Source organism: Netta rufina (genome assembly GCF_964035555.1).
Source record: "Netta rufina genome assembly, chromosome: 9".
NCBI classification, from domain to species: domain Eukaryota; kingdom Metazoa; phylum Chordata; class Aves; order Anseriformes; family Anatidae; genus Netta; species Netta rufina.
The window spans coordinates 25,338,355-25,359,179 of record NC_140132.1 but is presented as its reverse complement, the minus strand read 5'-3'; the positions used below and the strand labels follow the sequence as shown (position 1 = coordinate 25,359,179).

General features: G+C 40.0%; 1 protein-coding gene across 4 annotated transcripts; it reads left to right on the top strand.

Annotated features, from left to right (window-relative positions):
* Positions 1–4,226: 4,226 nt before the first annotated feature.
* LOC311212399 (lysosomal amino acid transporter 1 homolog) lies at positions 4,227–19,920 on the top strand. 4 transcript variants are annotated; one of them, XM_084291748.1, is made up of 10 exons: positions 4,227–4,361; positions 6,198–6,309; positions 7,729–7,812; positions 7,939–8,074; positions 9,309–9,438; positions 10,156–10,246; positions 12,006–12,130; positions 13,055–13,150; positions 13,814–13,999; positions 19,373–19,920. In XM_084291748.1, the coding sequence occupies exons 3-10, from the start codon at positions 7,737–7,739 to the stop codon at positions 19,472–19,474; spliced, it is 942 nt and encodes a 313-aa protein (XP_084147874.1). In that variant the 5' UTR covers positions 4,227–4,361; positions 6,198–6,309; positions 7,729–7,736; the 3' UTR covers positions 19,475–19,920. The 4 variants fall into 4 exon arrangements, with proteins under 4 accessions (XP_084147874.1, XP_084147875.1, XP_084147872.1 ...); XM_084291749.1 differs by lacking the exon at positions 7,939–8,074 and having other exon boundaries at positions 9,229–9,438; XM_084291746.1 differs by having other exon boundaries at positions 7,729–8,074.
* The last annotated feature ends 905 nt before the right edge of the window (positions 19,921–20,825 follow it).

Below are 20,825 nucleotides of genomic sequence, written 5' to 3'. Positions count from 1 at the left end.
AGGACGTGCCTGCTGCAGACAGGAACAGCATCTAGAACCAAGACTGGTGCTGCACAGCATCCAGACACTTCTCATCCTAATTAAACTATAGGCTAACAGTGATTATTAATATTAAACACCTATCCTCTGAAGCTACTAATGATACCAGATAATCCGTTCCATAGCTCCGCATTTAAAATTAATACAAGCATTTCTGCTACCTTTTGAGAAAGAAACGCAGCACACAGTGGTACAATGAGCTCATGCCTTTCCTGTGAACAGGTTCTCCTCTTGGCTATGGATAGATGCCAAAGTAAGAGTCAGTATTTAAAAACTACTGAAACATCTGTTCAGGATATAATACTTCAAAAGCTTACCATCATTAATTCTATAGCTCACAGATGAGCACAATGCTTTGAAAGATACAAACATAAGGAACAGTACTTCCACCAGGAACTCTAAAGTCAACAATGGCAGAGCTGAGCAGTGGCACTTATTTCATGGCTTAAGGAAACCAGGCAACAGAAAAAAAATAAATAAATAGACAACACCTCACGGGAGAAATTATTTAAATGAATTAATATCAGCACTAGTATGTATGCCTAGGAAAACTGCTTTCCTAGACCTAATTTTGTTTGCTACATTTGCAGAAAAATGTCTGTATAAAGTGAGCATGGAACCATAGAAATGTAGGATTGGAAAAGCTTCAAGATGTGATCTAACCTACATCCTTGTGCTGAGGCAAGAGCTGTCAGGTATAGACACACCTGATGTTTTTCTGCTGTTACTGCTTCCCAGAGGTAAATGTTTCAACACTTCCCAATTAAGAATTTACCCAGTAGCCAAGCACTTCTCCCAATTTCATTAGGAACAGTCAATAACAGATCACTGTTTTGTTACAGGGCCTCACTTTCTCAATGATTCATTGCTCTCTCAAATGCCTCTTGTGGAGCAAACATCTCATTCGGTTTCCCACCTCTTTCACATCCTCTTGTCAGTTTCCACCCACCCTTGTTGTATCTCTGGTCTCTCTCTTTTCTGGAAGAGATGCACTGAAAACAGAACACCACAGCCTGCCCCAGGCCTTTTCAAGTGTAATTACAGTAGGATTACAGCCTCCCGTGTTTTGCAGCCATCTCCCAATGAGCACACTTCAGAGCTACAGCTGCTTTTCTCCACAGCGTCATGCTATTGACTCATCACTGTGCTGTAGCTTGGCAGCACCTCCCTCATATACGTAACCACTGTCAGCTTCTCCACCATTATCTGTCTCATTTGGCAATTCCTCATGTTTTGCTCAGTGCTTTTCCATGTCAAGTTAATTTAACCTTAGGGTAGGACCTAAGCAAAATTTGCTTCACAAAGCTTTCATGACCTCAAAAAATTCCTCATTTTTTGTTTGTTTGTTTGTTGTTTATTTTTTTTTTCCCTCTATACTGCTATACATGTTGTCCTTTTCTTTAAGCATCCCCACTCGCCTAAGAACCTCCTACCCACAGATGTGGCACACAGCTAACAACAGGGGTTCCAGTATGAAAACAACTCCCTGAAACTTCAAAATATTGCAGAGAAACGATTTTTTCCCCTCAAACTAGAAAATTAAACCAATAGTCTCTGCAATGTAAGTCAACATCTGATCCTTTGTGTCCAAAATGTGATTCTCAGTTTTTCCCCAGAAGGTCTGAATTTATCAAATAGTGAGGTGTACACATTGCATTAAAATGAAGTAATTGAAAATTCAGTGTTCACCTTTCACGTCCAACTCGGTAGTAAACTGATCCAATTTTTCTGTCAACTATGTTATGGGGAAAAAGAAGAAAATAGGAAAAAAAAAATCAGATTAACACATCCTGAGATAAATGGTATTTCAGCTAAGTTTAATCTTACTTTTGAAAGGTGCAAACTCATCATATACATCTATATGGAGGATTCTGCAGAATACCTGGGAGGCTCAACATTATGACAGCTACACCATCAAACTGTATATGGGTTTTCTCCACCCCTGCCCCTCAGCTGGGCTCATGGGGCAAGACAAGAATTTAAGCTGGGGCCTGAAATTCCCATATCCAGTCCAACCACATTTAAACATAAAGGTAATTTTCTCCTAATCGCAAAGACTGATTACCCCTTTAGTCTTCCTCATCAGACCGTAAATAGATGTTCCTCTGTCTTCTTGGAAAAAAAAAATACTTAATTTGACTTAAAATACAAAATAGCTCGATATTCTAGAGTTAAATGTGATCAAGCAGAATTTTTAGTCTTACTTGGAAGTTTTCTAATGGTTAAATAAGTCTTCCCTGATTCCACCTTCTCATTAATTCTTGCAAAGGATCTCTCTCTTTCCAATTGGTTACTACAAAAATGTTCAGAAAACAGAGACTGTCAAAAAGAACAGCATTTTCTTGTCTAAATAATATTCAGTATGGATTCAATTTATCACATCTCATTAACAGAGTTGTAGAACCATTCTGAATGTCTTCAAATCTTAGATGAATCTTATTAGAATCCTTTCACCTTAAAAATTATAAAATCAACTTCAAATTTACAATCTCATAGTACCTTCACTCACACTACACTGTACTCCCAGAAAAGGGTTAATGTCATGCATATACACAGACCGAGGACTTTATTTTAATGGCAAGGCAACAAAGAAGTTCACTTAATGACAAGTTCTTGGACTAATGTATTATTCATTTTGTTATGTGACAGTAGAACAAAATTGTGTCCATAAATATATAATGCCGTACATCACTTTTTAGTGTAGTTTACATTTATGAAATAATTGGCTGTCTTTCAGCACATTACCCTCTCTTTATTCACTTTTTAAAGTGGGTGTCATAAGATGCAGCTCATGACATACAAGATACACACATTCTAGAAACAGAAGCAGCAACTGGCCTGGATAAACCTATGAATTTCAAGCTCTCTTTCTGGAAACATTTTCTAGCCTCTAGAAGCATTTTAGAGGTATCATTACAGTGCTCTTCCACGCCTAAATTGCTAGTTTTCTCATTTTCCCTTACAATTAACATTGTAAAAGTATATAAATCTGCATGCCTTTGCCAATCAGCAACAGATGAGCCTCGTGGACATAAGCGGGGAATTTCACAGTGCCAGACAACTGCTGCTCAGCTGCCAAACACAACACTGAATCATCGCTTGAGCAGCAATTAAACCAGAACAATACAGATACCCAAACCCTTCCTTTAATCAGTCTCCCAACCCTGTGTTAATTAGCTAGGCTGCAGTAACTACAGAAATGATGAGCCTATATGAGAATAAAAGCAAAATTCTATTAAAAATTCAGTAAATTATACAATATTCCTTCCTATCAAAATATTTTAAAATATTCATGCTTAAAAGTGCACGTCCTGTGAAGATCCCAGGATTGTTCATTAGGCTCCTTTGTCTCTCGGATCACTCCCTGCCATTACCAATTAAACTAAAAGGCAGCGCCTGAGAGCCGCCGGCAGGTCCAAGGGGCACTAAGTCAGCGGTGAAAAGGGCAGGTTTGGAGGCAGCAGAAAGCTTGTGGCTGCATCCCAGACCGAGGCCAGGCCTGCAAAGGGCAATTTGGGCTCAGCCCTGCTGTAAATGAACGTGTGTTGTGCTTCATTCTGGGTTGAACCTGGTTTTTAGGGAGTGGGGATGAGACACCGATTTCTCAATTTTCAGAGGGAGACCCAAAAACTGACTGGAGCCCACACGGGAGCTCCTTGGAGATGGCTGGCTCTGTGGGAACAGCCTGGGTCTGCACCTTGGAGCCTCTGGGGGAAAGAGGAGCCTCCAGAAAACCAAGGTGCATGTAGAGCATTTGCACGTGAAGTGAATCTTGCCCAGATTTAACTTCTGCTTCCAGGCACCTCAGCTTGTGCTTGTCAAGGGCTGGGGGGACACCCTTGTGGATGAACGCTCTGCTTCAGCTGAAGGCAAGCCATGGAGCAGTATGGAATTATGGAGCAATATGGAATTATGGACTGCTTGGACCACCCGACAGATTTCTGCTTTGCCCTCACAGCGACTGCCCTGGTCAACAACATGGAGGCAGCCGCGGTGCTGTATCAGAGAGGGGCGCACCCTCGCAACAACCACCCTGGCCTTCAAAAACCCCCAATTTTCCCCAATCCCCCTGAGGGGTGCGGTTTTCCCCCCTCAGGCAGCTCCGCAGCCCCGGCAGCCGCCCGCAGAGGGCGCCCGGGCCCCGCGGCTGCCGATGGCGGCGAGGGGCGGTGCGGGGCGGGCGGGCCGCCTGCCTCCCCTCCCGTCACCCCGCCAGGGCCGCCCGGCCGCCTCCCTGCCTCCCTCCGCTGCCTGCCGGGACCCTCGGTGCTGGGCCGGCCGAGCCCGAGCTGGATCCGCGGAGCAGCAGCCGCCGTGGCCAGGTCGGTGTCCGCCCCCATCGCGTCCTTGCAGCGCCTCCCTCATGGCCCCGGCCCCGGCCGCCCCGCGGGGCCGCCATTACGCGGGGCGGGGGGCGCCGGCACCCGGGGCTGTCGGTCTGGGGCTGGGCGCTTCTTTGGGACGGCGCTTCTTTATCTCTCGTTTTTTTTCTGCTCGTTTTGATAAGCTGGGGGCTTTCTGGGGGAACGGGACGCGGTTTGTAGGCTCGGCGTGGCCGTGCTTTATCATCAGCGCTGAGGAGGCAGCGTTCACAGCTGGGGGACGATGCTCTCAGGGAAGAGCCAGGGGTAGGGTGCACGGGTTCATGCTGGGAGCGTGTGAAGAAGCTCCGAGTTACTCCTTAACTCTTCTTTTTATTTATTTTCTTTTTTACCCCCAGTAATAAATTACAAACACTATACCGCTGAGCATCCTTTTGGGTTTCAGGCTGTTACCAGACTTACAGGAGAAGCGTGCTTTGCCTCCGCACCGTGGAGCTGTTCTTAACATAGAGAACTTCACCCTTAAAATACTATTTGTTTCTGTTTGGGCATCTCTATTTCGTAGTAGGGGATTAAAGTAAGAAAGTTGTCCAAAGCAAAGTCTCAAGCTACTGATTCCTTATAACTAAATATCCGAAACCACAATGGTTTTACTTCCGTCTAGACAAACACTGAGCCTTTTCAGAAAGATGTGGTGTCAAGCTTCCAGGCTAACACTTAATTGAAAATAATAAATAATATCTCTACTGCAACCTTTTCAAATGCTAGAAAATACTGTTTGGGCAGTACTCAGAATGAGTCTGTAGGTGTGAAGTTTCTATAGGGACATAACTCACCTTTTATTTCCTCATCAATTCTAATATTACAGGAAGAAAAGAAATGTGACGGCAATCTCATCCTGTTTTCAGGTGCAAAGCATTTCATGCAACAAAAGAGAAGTAAGAAGGGTTTTGTGGCAGATACGTTTAGTTGAAAGCATCCAGTTGTTCTACCCACGGGTGAAATTGCTCTTGGTATAGGGGCACAGTATCTTGATGGGGATTATGAAACAAAAAAAGCACACAGTTATTTTAAGGCTAAAAGTATAGTCTCATGGGCCGGCAGCACAGAAGTTACCCTGCTGTATAAATGTTAAGGAACAGCAACCCGAGAATATCCACGTGCTTTAAATGTGTTAAGTGCAGCGCGTGGCAGGAGGCCAGCGCACACGGCTGCAGGCATCTGGGGAGCGTAAGTGGCCTGACTCCCACCACTTCTTAAACTGTTTGGTTTTCTGTAGCAGCTGCGGGGTTTTGGAGCAGGGTATAGCCTGAGATCAGGTGGTTGAGTCTGAATTGCCTCATTTAGACTTTTTACCCTGTGATTATTTTTTTTTAAGAGAACTTCTAATGCGTGAGTCAAACTGCAGTCATGACATTCAGGCAGAGTTTTAAATACCATAGTCAACTTTGTTTTAAAATGTCTAATATTTTGCATTTATCAAAAGGGGCATTTTGGGATGAAGTTGAGGTGCAGTGTTTGCTGAAAGCTAATAAAATTTGCGTGTTTATTGTTACAGTGTTTATAGATAGTTGAAAGTTTGTGGCCTAAAGTAGCATGTGTACTTTGTTTCTCCTTTTTAGTGGATGGTAAGACCCTGTTCAGCTGCAGAGTACCAGAACTGGCAGCTTAGTTTAAACATTACTCATAAATATATTTTTTAACTTTAAAAAAATATTTTCAAAGATGACTACAAAGTCTAATAACTTCTCCAGTATAAGCTAAATATATCTAATAGACAAAGATGAATTCTCAGCGTATGAAAACATGTTCTTTTTTATTGTTTATGTGGTTTAGGTCCCATGATGACAGCTCTCTTGAGAGGCAGCCAGTTTCCGCAGAAAACTTGTTGCAGCACCGCAGATACTTGAAGTCTGGAAAGAAAAAAGATTTCCTGATGATTAGCAAAGTGAGTCCTAACATCACAGTGAACGATGCTCTACGAAAACAAACACTGTGAACCTTCATCAAGGCTTGAATGTAGTTTGCATAATGAGAGTGGCTCCAACATGTGTTGTAGGAAGGGTAGAAAGTTGAGCCCTTCCAAGCCCTGTCCCATCCCAGGCACAGGGTATTACAAACATCAAAATCCCTGCCACAAACATGAGGCCTTTGGGGACTGTTGTCCTCAAGATATGTAGTCACTTACAGGAGGATGCCCTCATGCCTCAGGGTTACTTCTTCCTGGTTTCTGAACTTGCTGTGCTTCTGAGTTGTTCCCAAATGGTCTTAAAAATTCTCGTTGTCTTGTCACTGATTTGACATCTGGCTTTAAGTACTAAACAGGCGAACCTATTAATACAATACATATATATTTTTAAAAATAATTTCTTAAAATATGCTGTGGCTTTTTTCATAGATTTGAGACTCCTCTGCATGGGAAATTATTAACCCTTAGAGAACCTAAGTATCATCACAGTGAATCAGTGAATGGGAAAGCAGCTTTTTTTTTTTTTTTTTTTTTTTTTTTTTTTGTCAGCAGTAAATCTCAAAGAATAGTCACAGATAATTCTGCATTTTTGCTTTAAAAAAAAAAAAATCTTCAATTTTATAGTGGTTAGCCTTTTAGGGAAAAAAAAAATATGATGTCCAATAGTATGAATATTTCAATAGGAAGAACAATAAATATCCAGAATCATTATAATTAGCTATGACAAGATATTTTTTAAAGTCAAAAGGATCTTGTGCTTCAAAACTTAAGCTATGTTTTACTTCATGTGCTTCATTCTTTGTGGTTTGGGAGTGGAAATACCCTATATCTACCTTACGAGATTTCTCATGCTTTCCCTCTTTCCTCTGAAGTATTAAATAATACAAACTGTCTGACATTGTATTGAATCACTAATTAGGCTGATTGGGCTACATATATTCAAGTAGACCTTAGAGCTTGTCTGCAATCTGTGTAAGAAATAACTTCTTTCATAATATTAGCTGGGAATTAATTGCGTAGAAATGATCACTAAATTTATGTTCCTTAAGTGTAAATAGAGCGTTCAGGATGGATACTGTTAAAGAAGGCACTGTTGCTTCATTGCAATAATGCTGAATGTGAAAATCAGAGTTTTGGCATTAAGTGTGAATAAATGGCTGTGTTTACTTTACCCTGTAGCAGATTTCTGGCACCTCTCTATCTAACACAGGCTCAGGCTAAAATGCTACAGTGATAAACATCTGGAATGTTGCAAGGGTTAATGAATGCGATGGGCTACAAAGTATTTCTCTTTCTTGGAAGTCTTAACTTCTTTTCTGTAAGCAATAAACGCGATCAAGCATCTTATGGTTAATGTCTTATTCACACTGGCTATATTTATTTCTTTGAATTTGGCAGGTTCATTTATGAGATTGGAAATAACTGCGGTATCAAGCATCCGTCTGGATGCAGAGGTCTTTTCACAGCGGATATTCGGCATTGGTAAACGGATTTGCGGATTTGCATGGGGTAAAAATGGAGGCAGAAATAAACTTCTGAAATTGAATCTCAGTCCAGAAACGATGGCTTCCCAGCTGTATACACATGCTTTCAATATCTCCCCAATAGAGACTAGGAGACTGTGTATAAATGGAACACCATGGATTTGGCATCTTCTGGAAGAATGTGTTGAGAATGCGTGGGAGTACTGGAGCGTTGTCATAGGACTGATTTCCATTGTCTGTTTTCTGTTTGCTGCACTACCGTAAGTTTAAAGTCTTAGGCAGTCCTCAGATTGAGACATGAGTAATCTTGCCTGAAGCCTTTTTCACAAGCTGCCTTTTTTTAGTTTATCTTGGATATGTTTCTCTATCTGCATAATACAGATATAATATGCCAGAGAAGCATGTTGTTCATGTTTAGAACAATATTTGGTGGTTGACAAATGAGCTTGATGTACTGTTCTGTTGTACTGACTTGACACTAATCTCTGCCACTTAGAGCAAATGAGAATAAATCACCTCTTCTCTCTTATCTTCTCCACCCTGAGATGTGTGCACACGCAGCACACTTGCTGCAAAAACTGGCTCGGTGTTTATTTAAACCACATGCCATGTCACCAGTACTCTTGTGCTGGCTCCTGCAAATGAAGTTTGGACTCGGAAAAGGTCAGAAACAGCACATGAGTTAGCACTTTGGTGCTAAATCAGTTGCTGTTTGGTGGACTGGCGCTGGGTTCAGGTTTCAAACGTAGGTAGGAGATGGCAAAAGAAAAGCAGAAATGCTGCTAGTAGATGAGAATGCCTGAAACAAAATGGGATTGACTCCAAAGTCTGTCCCTATAAGGGAAATATAATTTACTGAACTAATAAAAATGTGATGGAAATCAAGCAAAATAAAAACACTCTTAGCAAGCTGTTGAGCTTCAGAAATATTAGTTGAAAAGGAACTTTACATTAAAAGTGTTGTGTTAGTGGGTATGGAATTCATCAAGACATGTCTAATGGACTTAAATTTGGGATTGCTTCATAGCCCCTGTTATGAATCTGAGTAACAGCTCTCCAATTTGGAAGCGTGAGTGTAGTTGTCAGCTCTTACAGGAGCTTTGTTCATTCTTAGCACTTCTATGTTAAGTGTTTTTCTTCTTTCGGTATCTTAAAGGCTAGTACTTACAGCAGAGGAATATGAAATGATGCTGGCATAGTTCTGGTGTCCAGAAAATAATACTTCAGTGCAGGACACACAAAAAAAACCAACAAACCTCAACGCAAGCTGTAATGGGGTTGTGATTTCAGCTTCTGTTATATTAGAGTAAGACATGGTGAGCTGTAGTGAATCTGAGTTCTCATTCAGACTGTAAGTGGGGTATTGCTGTGATGGGTCTCTTGTAGTTAAGAGTTTTAATTTTTCTTTATTCAGATTTTGAAAAATGTATTTTCAAGCTTGTCAAACATTTTTGGCTTACGATATTTTATAATTACTTCTGGAATTTGTGCCAGTCAAATTTACGTTGCCTGTCAGAATGGAAAAGTGGATCAAGCGCTGTCTTTGGGCTTTCTGCTGTGTTGGATAGCTGGAGATCTTACAAATTTTATAGGCTGCTATTTAACAAATCAACTACCAATTCAGGTAATCTGTTGATACTTCTATTTTTTGTTATATACTTTTTGACTGTCTTTTTAACCTCTAGGATAACTTAATATTGCACATATATATGATATATATTTTGAGAACTGTCTTTTAACAGCTTCTTTGAACTAGACCTTTCTCGTTAATCTGTTAAAATTTGAAAATACAGTTCCAGCCTTAGTTGTTAGTGATCTGTTAATTGTGTCTGGAACTTTCTTGTCTGCTGTTTCTATTTTCAATTTGTAATGAAAGAAAGATGTATGTGTCAGTCACGGAAGTTTTCCCAAGCTGGAGATGGACCCAAGAGTGGATAGAGTTGTCATCTAGTTTACAACTTAATGTTGTCTAACAGTTTCATCTGCCCCATTGTAAAAGGGAGAAGAGAGAATGTCAGCTCTGTCTTCTTGAGGCAGGAGGCACTAAGCAAGACTGATAGATTCCAAAGTGCTGGGAAGCTGGGTAGAGTGGGCTTAAGCTTCTGGGCAGGAAAGGATTTTTCAGTCTGCCCAGGCAGGAATTTGTGCCATGCATCCTGGAAAATGACAAACTGTTGTGATGGTGTCAGCATGTCACCATTGCACAAGCTTTACATCGCATTCATCTGCTGCTGTCTAACTTGGTAGTCGTTGTTCACGTTATTATTATGAAGCACAGTTATGTTGGGAAAGTTTTTAACTTCTTGTGTACTGAACGTGCAAATGTATTTTTCTCTTTCAGACCATCACTGCCATCTCTTATGTTAATATGGATATAATCATGATTTCACAATATGTATACTATAAGCTCAAGAATCAGAAGATGACAAAATGTAAGATTTTTAAGCACTTAATATTATCCATTAAGTAGCACATTCTTCACTGTGATGTTTCCTATAGCATTTAAAGAAAAGCTACCTAAAAATAGGGTGCACAACTTCCAACTGGAGTTGTTAGGCGTATTTCTTGCAGTTTTCTCAGTCTTTTAATGAAAGTCCTATTCTTTCTCTACTCTGCCTTTCTGCCCTCTTTTTACCCACAAAATACCTGTACATATCTCCTATATAGTGCTTTCAGTTTATATAGACATAAAAATATAGTTTTGTGGAATCTGGTTCCATATTTTAACTTGCTCCATGGTTTTGTTATCTACTTTCAGCCATCTAACTGTATGTGTAAGTTGAGAGTAAGCTTTCATTATTGCTTTGTGTGGCTCAGTTTCCTTCATGTTGATTAAAACAGGACTTTATTTGCTTATAGCATAAAATACCTTGACATCTTCATGCGTTCTGTTTCAATACCCACAATTAAGAAGGATTAATGGGAATGAAATTGCTTGAGTTGCTTCATAAAATCCTGGCAGTAGTTGTAGCATTCAGCCTACCGAACGAACTACTGTTTTGACTGCAATGGAAGACAGAAAGCTAAGTTCACTGTGTATCAAATTAAAAGCATTATTTCATCAACCTAAAAAAAACACAAAACCTAAAACCCACGGTGCAGTGGAGGTAACAAAAAGCTGAAGCAAAACAGACGCCTGCCCAGCAAACTAAATAGGGATAAAGCAGATTCATTCAATATGGAACTGATAATAAGCCTGGAGATAGGTCAGTGCTGAAGATATTTCCTTCCTGCTGCCTGCTGTTGAAAACAAATGCAGGCCCTTGTGCATTATAACTGTCCATGCCTGCTTCAGCTCAATTCTGTGCATAGCTGGAGAGGAAGAAATGGTTTTGGGAATAAAGGAATAAAAGCTTTTCAATAGCCAGTTCTAGAGCTGTTACTGCAGGCAGGTTGGTCAATTTTGCATCTTCAAGCCTCTGAACCAGCAGTATTGCTTCCTGTGCCTGTTGTATAGGTTGCAGGTCTTTAGGGCAGGCCTTCTGATGCTATACACCAATTTGTTCCGCAGGTAACAGTGACTGTAGGAGCTTACCACTACCTTTTAAATACAGAAGATAGCATAGCTCGAGAGATCAGTAGGATTGTTTATCATTTTCAGGTTGTCCCGTAGATATTTATGGAAACTTATTAGATGGAGTCTTTATCTTTGTATATGTGAGCCTCTGCATGTAAAGATAAGGTTTCTTATTTAGCTAACCATTGACATAGACACTGGTCCAGCAGAAGACTTAAATTTAAAATATCTTTCAGATAAATAAGTAATCTAAATTTCAAATATTGTTGCTTTCTGTTTTTAAATTGCAATGTGTTGAAAGAAACTGTTGTATTCTATTCTTAGCTGCTTTCTGTTTATCAGCTGTTACATAAAAGTAAATTACTAGGAAATGAAACTATCTAAGAGATGAACTGAGTGTGAAAATTGTCTCAGTAGCAATGCCTGTGTGAGGAGCTCCCTCCTGCTCCTGCACTGCTGCCCTCAGGTGGTGCATTAAGACACAGTGCACAGTGAGCAGGGCTGGAAACATGGCCCGGGAGAAGAGGAGGACTCCTTAGCCTTGAATTGTTGCTGAGAAGAAGATAACCTGGAATTGTACCTTTAGATTTGCATTTTTATGTTGCAGATAACATCTGCTGTTAATTTAAAGTTACCTTTTCTTTTTCAGCTAATTCGTTTGTATGTCATTCTAGGCAGCAGAAACCTGAAGAATTTCTGTGTAACCTGGATCTTGGTGTGTATAGCCCTGTGCATCGTTCTGCTCTGTCAGCTGCTAGTAAGAAACCAAGACCAGAGTTCAGTACTGGAAAGAAGTAATGTAAGTTCTTAACCTGCTTCCATTCTAAAACAAACAAGCAAAAAAAACCAGTGTAAGTGTCTTGAGAGGATTATGTGCTCTGAGGTTTAAAGAAATTTGGATGCTGTTTTTAACAATGCCTTAGAAATCATAAATGTGGCGCTATTTGGACATTTTAAGTATGTACCATACATCCCAAAATAAAGAAGTTACAAAAGAGCTTCTTTTAGCAGCTTCCTGTGTTTTGGGCTTATTCTGTCCCTTGGGTTATTAGGATGTGCTGCTTTGTGAAACAACATGTACACGTGTTGTCTTTCTGCCTGTGTTAGATAACATGGACATCCATGTAGAGACTATGCAGTGAAAAGTGAAATCAATAAAAGTGGAAAATTACAATTGTACCTGCTGCTGCTGCTGTCACTTCACCAGGAAGGTTCACAGGCTATTCTAGCAATTTTGCAGCCTTCGTACTAATGCCAGTAAAATAATTGTAATCCAGCAACATTGCTCAGCAGGGAGGCAGCTTATTTTCAAAATACAGCTAGGGTGAGAAAACTAACAATTCTCTTAAACTGAAAAATGAGTATTTTGCTTTTTCCAGACAGGATGATTTTTTATTTTTTTTTTTTAGTAGCCCTAGCTACAGTTTTTAGTTTTGGCTTGAATTATTGTGTCCAAGCATCTTGAGCAGAAGGATTGGATTGACATTAGTGTTACAGCCTTAAGCCTGGCACTGGTTTTGATCTTAGTCATGGCTATGACGCAGCACTGTGCATTGTTGTAAGATAAAGATTAAACCTTTTCTAGCCCTTTTTGGTCATTTGAAGAGCTGTCCTGAACCGCTTTGAAGGGAGTTCTGTCCAGAATGATAGCCTGTGGCCTCTCTAAGCCTCTGAAATGCTTGAAAACATTATTGCCAAAACATATGTACCTTTATTTTTTCAGACTTCCCTTGATATGATTGAAATGTCAGGCTTCATTTGTGGCTATATATCTTGTGTGTTTTACTTGGGAAGTAGATTTCCTCAGCTTTATAAAAATGTAAGTAGTTTTTTGGCTAAGTATACTTGTATAGTTTACAAAATACTCTCCGTTGCTTGACATTTTGGATTCTTCCTAGCAGTGAGCCCTCAACATCAAAAAACTGCATGGCTTTTGTGACTCTGTAAAGAAAAAGAAGGGCTTTATTTTTCCATTCAAAAGGGAAAAGGGTGGTGAGAATTTTAGAAAAATGATGGTCTTTAATTGATAGAAGAGGACTGATTTGCCAGAAAGAGGAAAGTTTTTTACACAGTTCAATCAGATACATGAGCAGAAGCATGCTTTGTGTGATTGGTTGCATGAGCAAGTGGTATCTCCCCTTTTCTTTCTCCAAACTATTCTACCTTAAGTAAAAAACTACATGATCAAAATTTAAAATTAGAGGAAAATTAGTTTAAAGCTTTAGGCTATTTTCCATGAAGCTGCTATTACTGACTTTTTAATATACCAATAGTGAAGAGTCTGCGGGAGGAAAAAATGCTCAGGGTTTTACATAATCAAATGCATACAGGTATTCTAGCAGAGTGTGTAAGTGGTTAATTCATTTCCAAGCTTATTCCTGTTCCCTCCTTACCTTTTCCATCCCAGCCAAAATACTACAACATGTAATCTACTGCGGTGAATGTTTTAACATTTTTTTCTGTAAAAATTCTTTGTATTTAGTTTCGGAGAAGATCAACAGAAGGCACCTCTTACCTGCTGTTTGCATTAGCCATGCTGGGAAACTGTACGTATGGACTGAGCCTTGTTTTAAAGATGCCTGCTACCACATCTTTCCAAGCTCTCTACTTTTTACACCATCTTCCGTGGCTCATTGGGAGCTTTGGAGTTTTGCTTCTAGACATTTTTGTATCCTTTTGCTGTTATAGCTGAAGTTTTTCAGGATGGGCTTATTAATAAGTAGATCAGAAATTAAATGGAATTTAAAACTAATTAAAAAAAAATCTTCTTTCAGAACAATAATTGATATGTTTTCTGTAAGAACGTTTCTATAACATTATAGAAAATAACTACATTGAAGCTACATTGCACAGGTTAATTTTGATGTTGTAGTCAATGTATAGTATACTAAAAGTTGGGAAGTGGAATTTTGCAGTGTGCCATTCTGCGTGATGTCTGATAAATGTAAAAACAAAAAACACCTCCAAAACTGCTTGTTTTTAAATGGAAATATAGAATTATAGCTTTGAGAATTTGGCTGACTTGTAAATGCTATTGGAAGAGTGCATTCACTTGAGAGACAGGCTGTGAGATTTTGGCCAGCTTTGTTTCAAGAAAATAGCATATAACAAGGAAATGCTGCAGCTACCCTTAACTGTATAATTTGGGGCAAAATCAGATGCATTGAAACACTGAGTGCCTCTGCAAACCATCAGCTATGCTCGCTGAGTCGTGCTAAGAGCTGCCCTACTACTACACAGTTACATAGGTTAGTATGTCTGTTTCTTGAAGCCCTGAGTAAACTTAAACACTAATTTTTTTATTCTTAATTCAGGGGACATAAGTAAGATGTTTACAGTGTTTTAGTTATTGCTAGTCATGCTGTTTCTAGATTGAGCATTAGCATTCTGTGATCAAAAAATTAAAAGTACAATATTACCATAAATATTTTACTTTTTCTTTGAAAGTCTAGTGAATGATAATGTGGTATTTGCTGTTCTTCTGTTCATAGTGTGTTTATAGCCACCTGCCTGGATACTTTTGCTTGCAGTTTCATTTAAAATAGTATAAACTGGAGATTTTCTGATCTTTCCTGGAGTAAGAATTTTAGTTTTGTTTCTTAAAACATCTTGGTACTTAGCTCCATTAACTCCAAGTATGAAATGGAATAGAGTAAAGAGGGATTTCAAGAGCATGCTAAAAAAGCATACTGTGTTAATCTGTTCCATATTAGAAGGAAGCTCTTTACCAGATTTACCTGGAACAGTTGAAGAAGTTGTGATTCCCAGGCACCAGTCTTGTCTTTCTAATTAAAGTAATTTCATAAGCCACTCCAATTAGCCTGATGATAGGACAGCTCACCCTCGCCTTGGATGGGCTGTCAAATGGTACTGTCCCTCAGAATAGTATCCGTGCTTCTTGCGTTTGTAAATTTAACTTTTATCTTTTGAGACAATGTAGTTTCTTTTGCCTGAGCAGACTGCAGGGCTTCAGGGTTGCTAGCCCATGTGGCTGGTGTGAGTGCTCAGGCCTTTTGTTCCACAAATGAAGTAGTGACTTTCTTTTCCTCTCCACAGCTGGAAACATAAAACTGCCAGTATTTATTTACCAAAAAAAAACCCTAGAATTTGATCTTGATGACCCTTACAGTACATTATGTGCATATTAGCAGATGTCTCTCTGTGATGTACTCAAAAACTTCTACGTTGGCCACAAACCTCTCCCCTCTGCGAGCCCAGCCCCGGAATTGCAGTGCCAGTGTGCACATGACATTCATTTCTCTGCTCCCTCTTGATTGGAGTCTGAATCCAATCTTGCTAATAGTCTTCCAGTTCAAATTATATTGGAAGCAGATGCTCCCAAATCAGGTTGGGGAGCTTATAGAAATCTAGTCAAGTATATAGTGTTAGTTGAAAATGTATGAAGTATTTGTAATCAAGAGAAAACAAAAGCAGACCTCCAGCTTTGAGAAGCCCTGAAGGTATGGAAGTAAACGCTATTTTTTTTTTTAAAGAGAGCTTCATTACTGTCTCTTGCCAAGCAAGAAAATCAAAATTCTAACAAACCGATATGTCATGTTAGACCTAGACCAGAACAGCACCACTCATGTTTTGAAAAACAGAGGACTTAAATGGAAACGTTGTAATTTCTACAAGAGAGGTGTCTCGTAATTAAGCATTTGTGCAGCAGTCTCTGGTTTGAGAAGTAGTTGTAGAAATTGTCTAATTCCAGCATGGTTTATTCCTCAGAGTGTGCAGAGTTTCATTAGGTGGAAGATAAGCCCTCATTCCTCAAGGTCCAAGGAAGGATTAAGGGTTCACTTACTCTGTGTCTGCTGCAGTTTTCTTTCTTGTGCTTCCGCCTGCCGTGGCTGGCGTTGACTATTTTTAGAACCCAATGGACTCCTGATCGTAGCTGGAACTGCAGCTCCAGTGTTAGGTAGTGCAGGATTACACCAGACCCATTTCAGCTTACTTTAACAGGATAACGTGGTCATCCTGTTTCCTCGGTGTCTAAAGCTAGTTATTTGAGCGCACAATAAGCTAGTTATTCTGATAAATAATGGAAGTGTGCAGTTGTTTCTAAAGTATGTGTTGTCCTCTTTTTCATTTTAAGGAGCTTCATAACTTTGCACATTTTCATTAGAAATTGGACATGATTGTCTCTTCCAGTAATTGTTTCCTTCCAACTGCTGCTTTGCAGAGGAAGGTGGTTGGAGTTTCCCAAGGGTTTTTAGGGGAAAGTGCCCCTGCCTATAGGGCAGAGGGGTTGGGATTAGGTGGTCTTTAATGTCCCTTTTGACCCAAACCACTCTGATTCTAAGAAACTGTGAAAGACAAGGTTTGCTTGTTCCTGATGGGGTGGGGTGCCTTATCTGGGAGAGATGCTTAAGTCCATATTTGCCTATCTTAGGGTTCCATGGTGCACCTCACTAGAGCTTTATGTGCGTGATTATTTAATGGCTTGCTTGTACACAAGGATTTAAAATATGTAGTATTAAAATAATGAGGTTTTGACCACTTCTGCCCTTGCAAACAGTGTTGGCTGCTGCTAAAAGTCTTAAGAGACTGACTTTAGCACAACTTTTCCGGAAAACTTTGTCCTTTTCTCTAAGTGTCCTCTTTCACCCTTGCTTCTTTCCCCTCCTTGCCCCCAGCAAAAGCAAACAACTCTGCTTTGTATTTAGATTCAGGTAAGGCCCTTTACTAAGATTTTTGCCTTTTTTGTTTGTTTGTTTGTTTGTTTGACATCACCCTATTGTCAGAGAGGGATGTTCAAATCCTCTGCGGGTACTTCTTTTCATTAAGTGTAGCCAGGTTATAACTAAATAGCCAAAGGATATTCAGCAAGAGCCAAGCTGCTGTACACGGACTCTTTATCTTGCACCTTTTGTGAGCTGCAGGGCAGCCACTTGGAATCCATTATATACTTCTACAAAACATCATGCTTTGTAATTTAATTACACGGTGCAGAGAATGTAAGTCTGACCTGACAAGTCAGCAAGACTTTCCCAGCCAAACTTTTCTGCGCTCCTGTAACTACCTGCTGTTGTCTCAAAAGTACTGCATTACTTGATTTGTCATTAAATTGTTTGTAGGTTTAATGAAACAGATTTGATGAACGTGTTCAGTGGCTGTCATAAACACCAGTGTTGAATACTCAGCTTGGTTCTCACCTCCAGTCTGGGCTCTCTGCGTACAGAGGCCTTGGAGTTTCCCCCAGAAAGTCACAGACTTGAGCAGCAAGCATGTTTCTATATTAAGTAGTCTTGGCAGTCTAGCATTGATTTTAAAAATACAACCAGATGAGCACATATGCTTAAAAAAAAAAAAAAAAAAAAAAAAACAACACACCAACATTCTGGAAATACTTTTTGGTGAATTCCACAGAAGGACGGTAAGTTACAGAAATTAAGAGCTCTGTTGCTGCTGCCAGCTTGGTGGCTAAGCGGTAATGCAGCCCAGTCCTGTCCCCAGCCCACGGTGTGATTTCAGCTGGTTTGATCCCCAACCCACAGCAGCCTTTTCTACCAGTGCAGCTTTTAAGACCTGGGGAGGTGTTTGGCTGTAAGTCCAATAATGCCTATTTGAAAAAAGAAACAGGCAGGAAATTTAAGTGGTAGCTACATATGCTGTAACACTAATTTGCTAAACTTTCTTCTTAAAGTTTCCTGCATAATACTGCAGAAGGACTTGAAATGAGTGCTGATCTGCTGTCTCTGAAGGAAATCCTGTCTAGTCTTGAGCTGGGAGGCCTTAGAGGTGGGATGCAGGAGAGCTTTGGGAACGTGGGACAACTCTTGGGGTGCTGCCTAAGAAATTTGTAGAGAATTTCCTCTGCTTCCATCCAGGCCTCCCAGAAAGCTTTTTATTTTTAATTCTTATTTTTATAAATAAGTATGTACGTTAGCCTCAGACTTCTCACAAACGTTGTCTACCAGCCAAGTTATTTTAAGTGGGCTGAAGTGTTCCTGGCAAAATTTTATATGCCAGGTTTCCTCCCAGAGAAATGCAGTTCCAGTTTAAAGTGGGATTTTATGTGTAGTAGTAGTGGTAACAAGTCTCAATTAAAGCTGAACGTAGATGAGCATCCACTGCCCTTTGCAGAAAGGTACCCAGGTATACGGATGGCTTCTTGTTTCCACACCCTGTACTTTCAAGCCTGCTTCCAAGTATAAAACTCAACAATCAGAAGTTCTGAGGAGTAAGGCACCTCTTATTCTTTCTAAGTGCACATCCCCATTTTTCTTAAAGGCTAAATATGCTCAAAATCAGTAATTTTGTTTGAGAGCTGGAATCTCTTTTAAGAAAAAGGACAAGTACATACTTGCTAATTCTTCTTAGATTAGCAGTATTTCCAGTGGTCTAGTTTACAATAGAAATAAGCGGTTATGTCTAATTGCACAATTCTGTGTTGAAAACAGTATTAAATAGTGAGTCACAGAGCTGTTGGCCTGTCATTGCCTTCCAGTACCAAATGAGGGAGAATTTTGCAGGAAATAGGAATTTTGTTTCCTGATCATGCCCAATTGATCCACCTCTAAGAAGTTTTTACCAGCTCCCGTCCTTACCAGCAGCCCCACGTGGGCTCCCCAGGTGAACGATGCTCCTCTTGTGCATCTGATGAATTTCATGCTTACGACCCTTGCAGGCAAGAGATAGCAAAGGATATTCTCATTTGTATTTGAGCCATAAAGCTGAGGTTTTAAGTTATTTTTTTCTTGTATCTTCCCCTTTTTAGTATTGCAAATAAAGTGATTAGACATCTTGTCATAAAAAAATACTGGAAATGAGTATTAAGTAAGGTTTGGAAGAGCTTGTATGATAATGTAGAGAATTCCACAGTTAGGATTAAATAAAATGGATAATACCCCTCAGTATGTGAATTAGATTAAACAAGTTTTAAGTTTTTCCTCTGTGGACTGTGGTGCTCAGAGCCTGAGCCAGAGCTAAATGGGTGGCTGCTTTTATTCTGTGCGGCTTTCTGCCGTTCGCTGAAAGCCAGCACTGCAAGTGCTGCCTCTGTATCCCAGTTAATTACTTCCTTACCCCAAAATAACAGGTGACTGTGCAGTTCCTTCTGTATCGTCAGCGCGAGGAAGGGCAGCCTGGCGTGGTGGCGCTGGAAGTGGAACCGCTGCTCCTGGGCGAGGAGACTGCCTAGTGCGGGGTCGGGGTCGGCTCCTGCCTCCCGTGCACTTTGCTCTTGGCTGACTTCAACAAACAGATGAGATTGGGTGTGCTGAGGGACCACATTTGTTACCTTATTTATTTTGTCATTGATTTGTCATTACTTATTTTAAAGGGATATGAAAATAAATATTTAATACTGTATTTCAGTATGATACGAAGTCTTTTTTTCCTCACTTTTTGCTCTCCCCTACATTTTAGGCTGTTTCTCCCTATCATGATAGGGAATCACAGCAGGGACTGCTTTAGAAGTATTTATTTGATGTCGTGATACAATGCATATCACGAGGTGACTATTTTTAGATGAAAATCTACATCTAGATAAGGCTGTTTAAAAAAAATGCAGGATCATAGAATCACAGAATTTCTAGGTTGGAAGAGACCTCAAGATCATCGAGTCCAACCTCCGACCTAACGCTAGCAGTCCCCACTAAACCATACCCCTAAGGATCCATTGTTGCACTATTACATCACTCTTGTAAGCTGGGGGGATCCTCATGTACAGCTCCTTGTAAAGTATTACTGTGCTTTTTATTGTTCAGTTAATTAAAACATTTATTCGTCAATACCTGTGTGTTCCATGGAATATAATTACTGCATGCCATCATACACTGCATGGAAGGGTTTTCTTTTTTTTTTATGACTTGCATTTTTTACCAAGCTGCTGGTCTAGGTAAGTACCGGAGGGGGGAATGCTAGGATTGTACCTTGCAATTGTCTATGGTGTGTTAGGTATGTTTATTCAAAACTGTTCTGTTTGAAGAAAATTTTAATAAGATCTCAGAATAAAATTCCAGTGCATATTTCATTATACATGTGTATAATGATTCACTTCAATAAATAACTTTGCGAACAAAAGGGCTGTTTTTTTAAAGTCAGTATGAGTCAGTGCATTTGTGGGCTTATCATGGAACTCAGCCCCTTTGATTTCAGATAACTTTGTTGAAGGGACATCAGAAGAGATTAATAATAAAAAAAATAAACTGCGTGCAATTGATCATATCTAAATCTCTGCCAAAAGTGCACGCTAAAAGTGAAGCATTTTTCTCTTCTCTCTGGATGTTCTAGAACGTCCTGCACTCCAGATTAAAACAACAACAATAAAATAACCCCCCACAAAATAGGGCTTGGGTGTTTTGGGGGGTGATGTCATCCCTGCTGTTGGATAGGGAAATGTGAACGGATCTCACCCTGTGTCCCAGCAGTCACTTACATATACGAGTGACCAAATTCTGTGATCTTGGCAAATCCCTTTTACGAATTCATTTCCAAACAGTATCGTGGAAAGCTGTGCGCTTCTGAGCTGTGTTACAGCCCTGCACGGC

What these genes read in the sequence shown, in the direction of transcription:
- LOC311212399 (XM_084291746.1), top strand. Translation starts at nt 7,737, where the DNA reads ATGAGATTGGAAATAACTGCGGTATCAAGCATCCGTCTGGATGCAGAG. An exon ending in CAGTACTGGAAAGAAGTAAT is followed by an intron (nt 12,131 to 13,054) that starts GTAAGTTCTTAA and finishes TTATTTTTTCAG; the next exon opens with ACTTCCCTTGATATGATTGA. An exon ending in TTCCTCAGCTTTATAAAAAT is followed by an intron (nt 13,151 to 13,813) that starts GTAAGTAGTTTT and finishes CTTTGTATTTAG; the next exon opens with TTTCGGAGAAGATCAACAGA.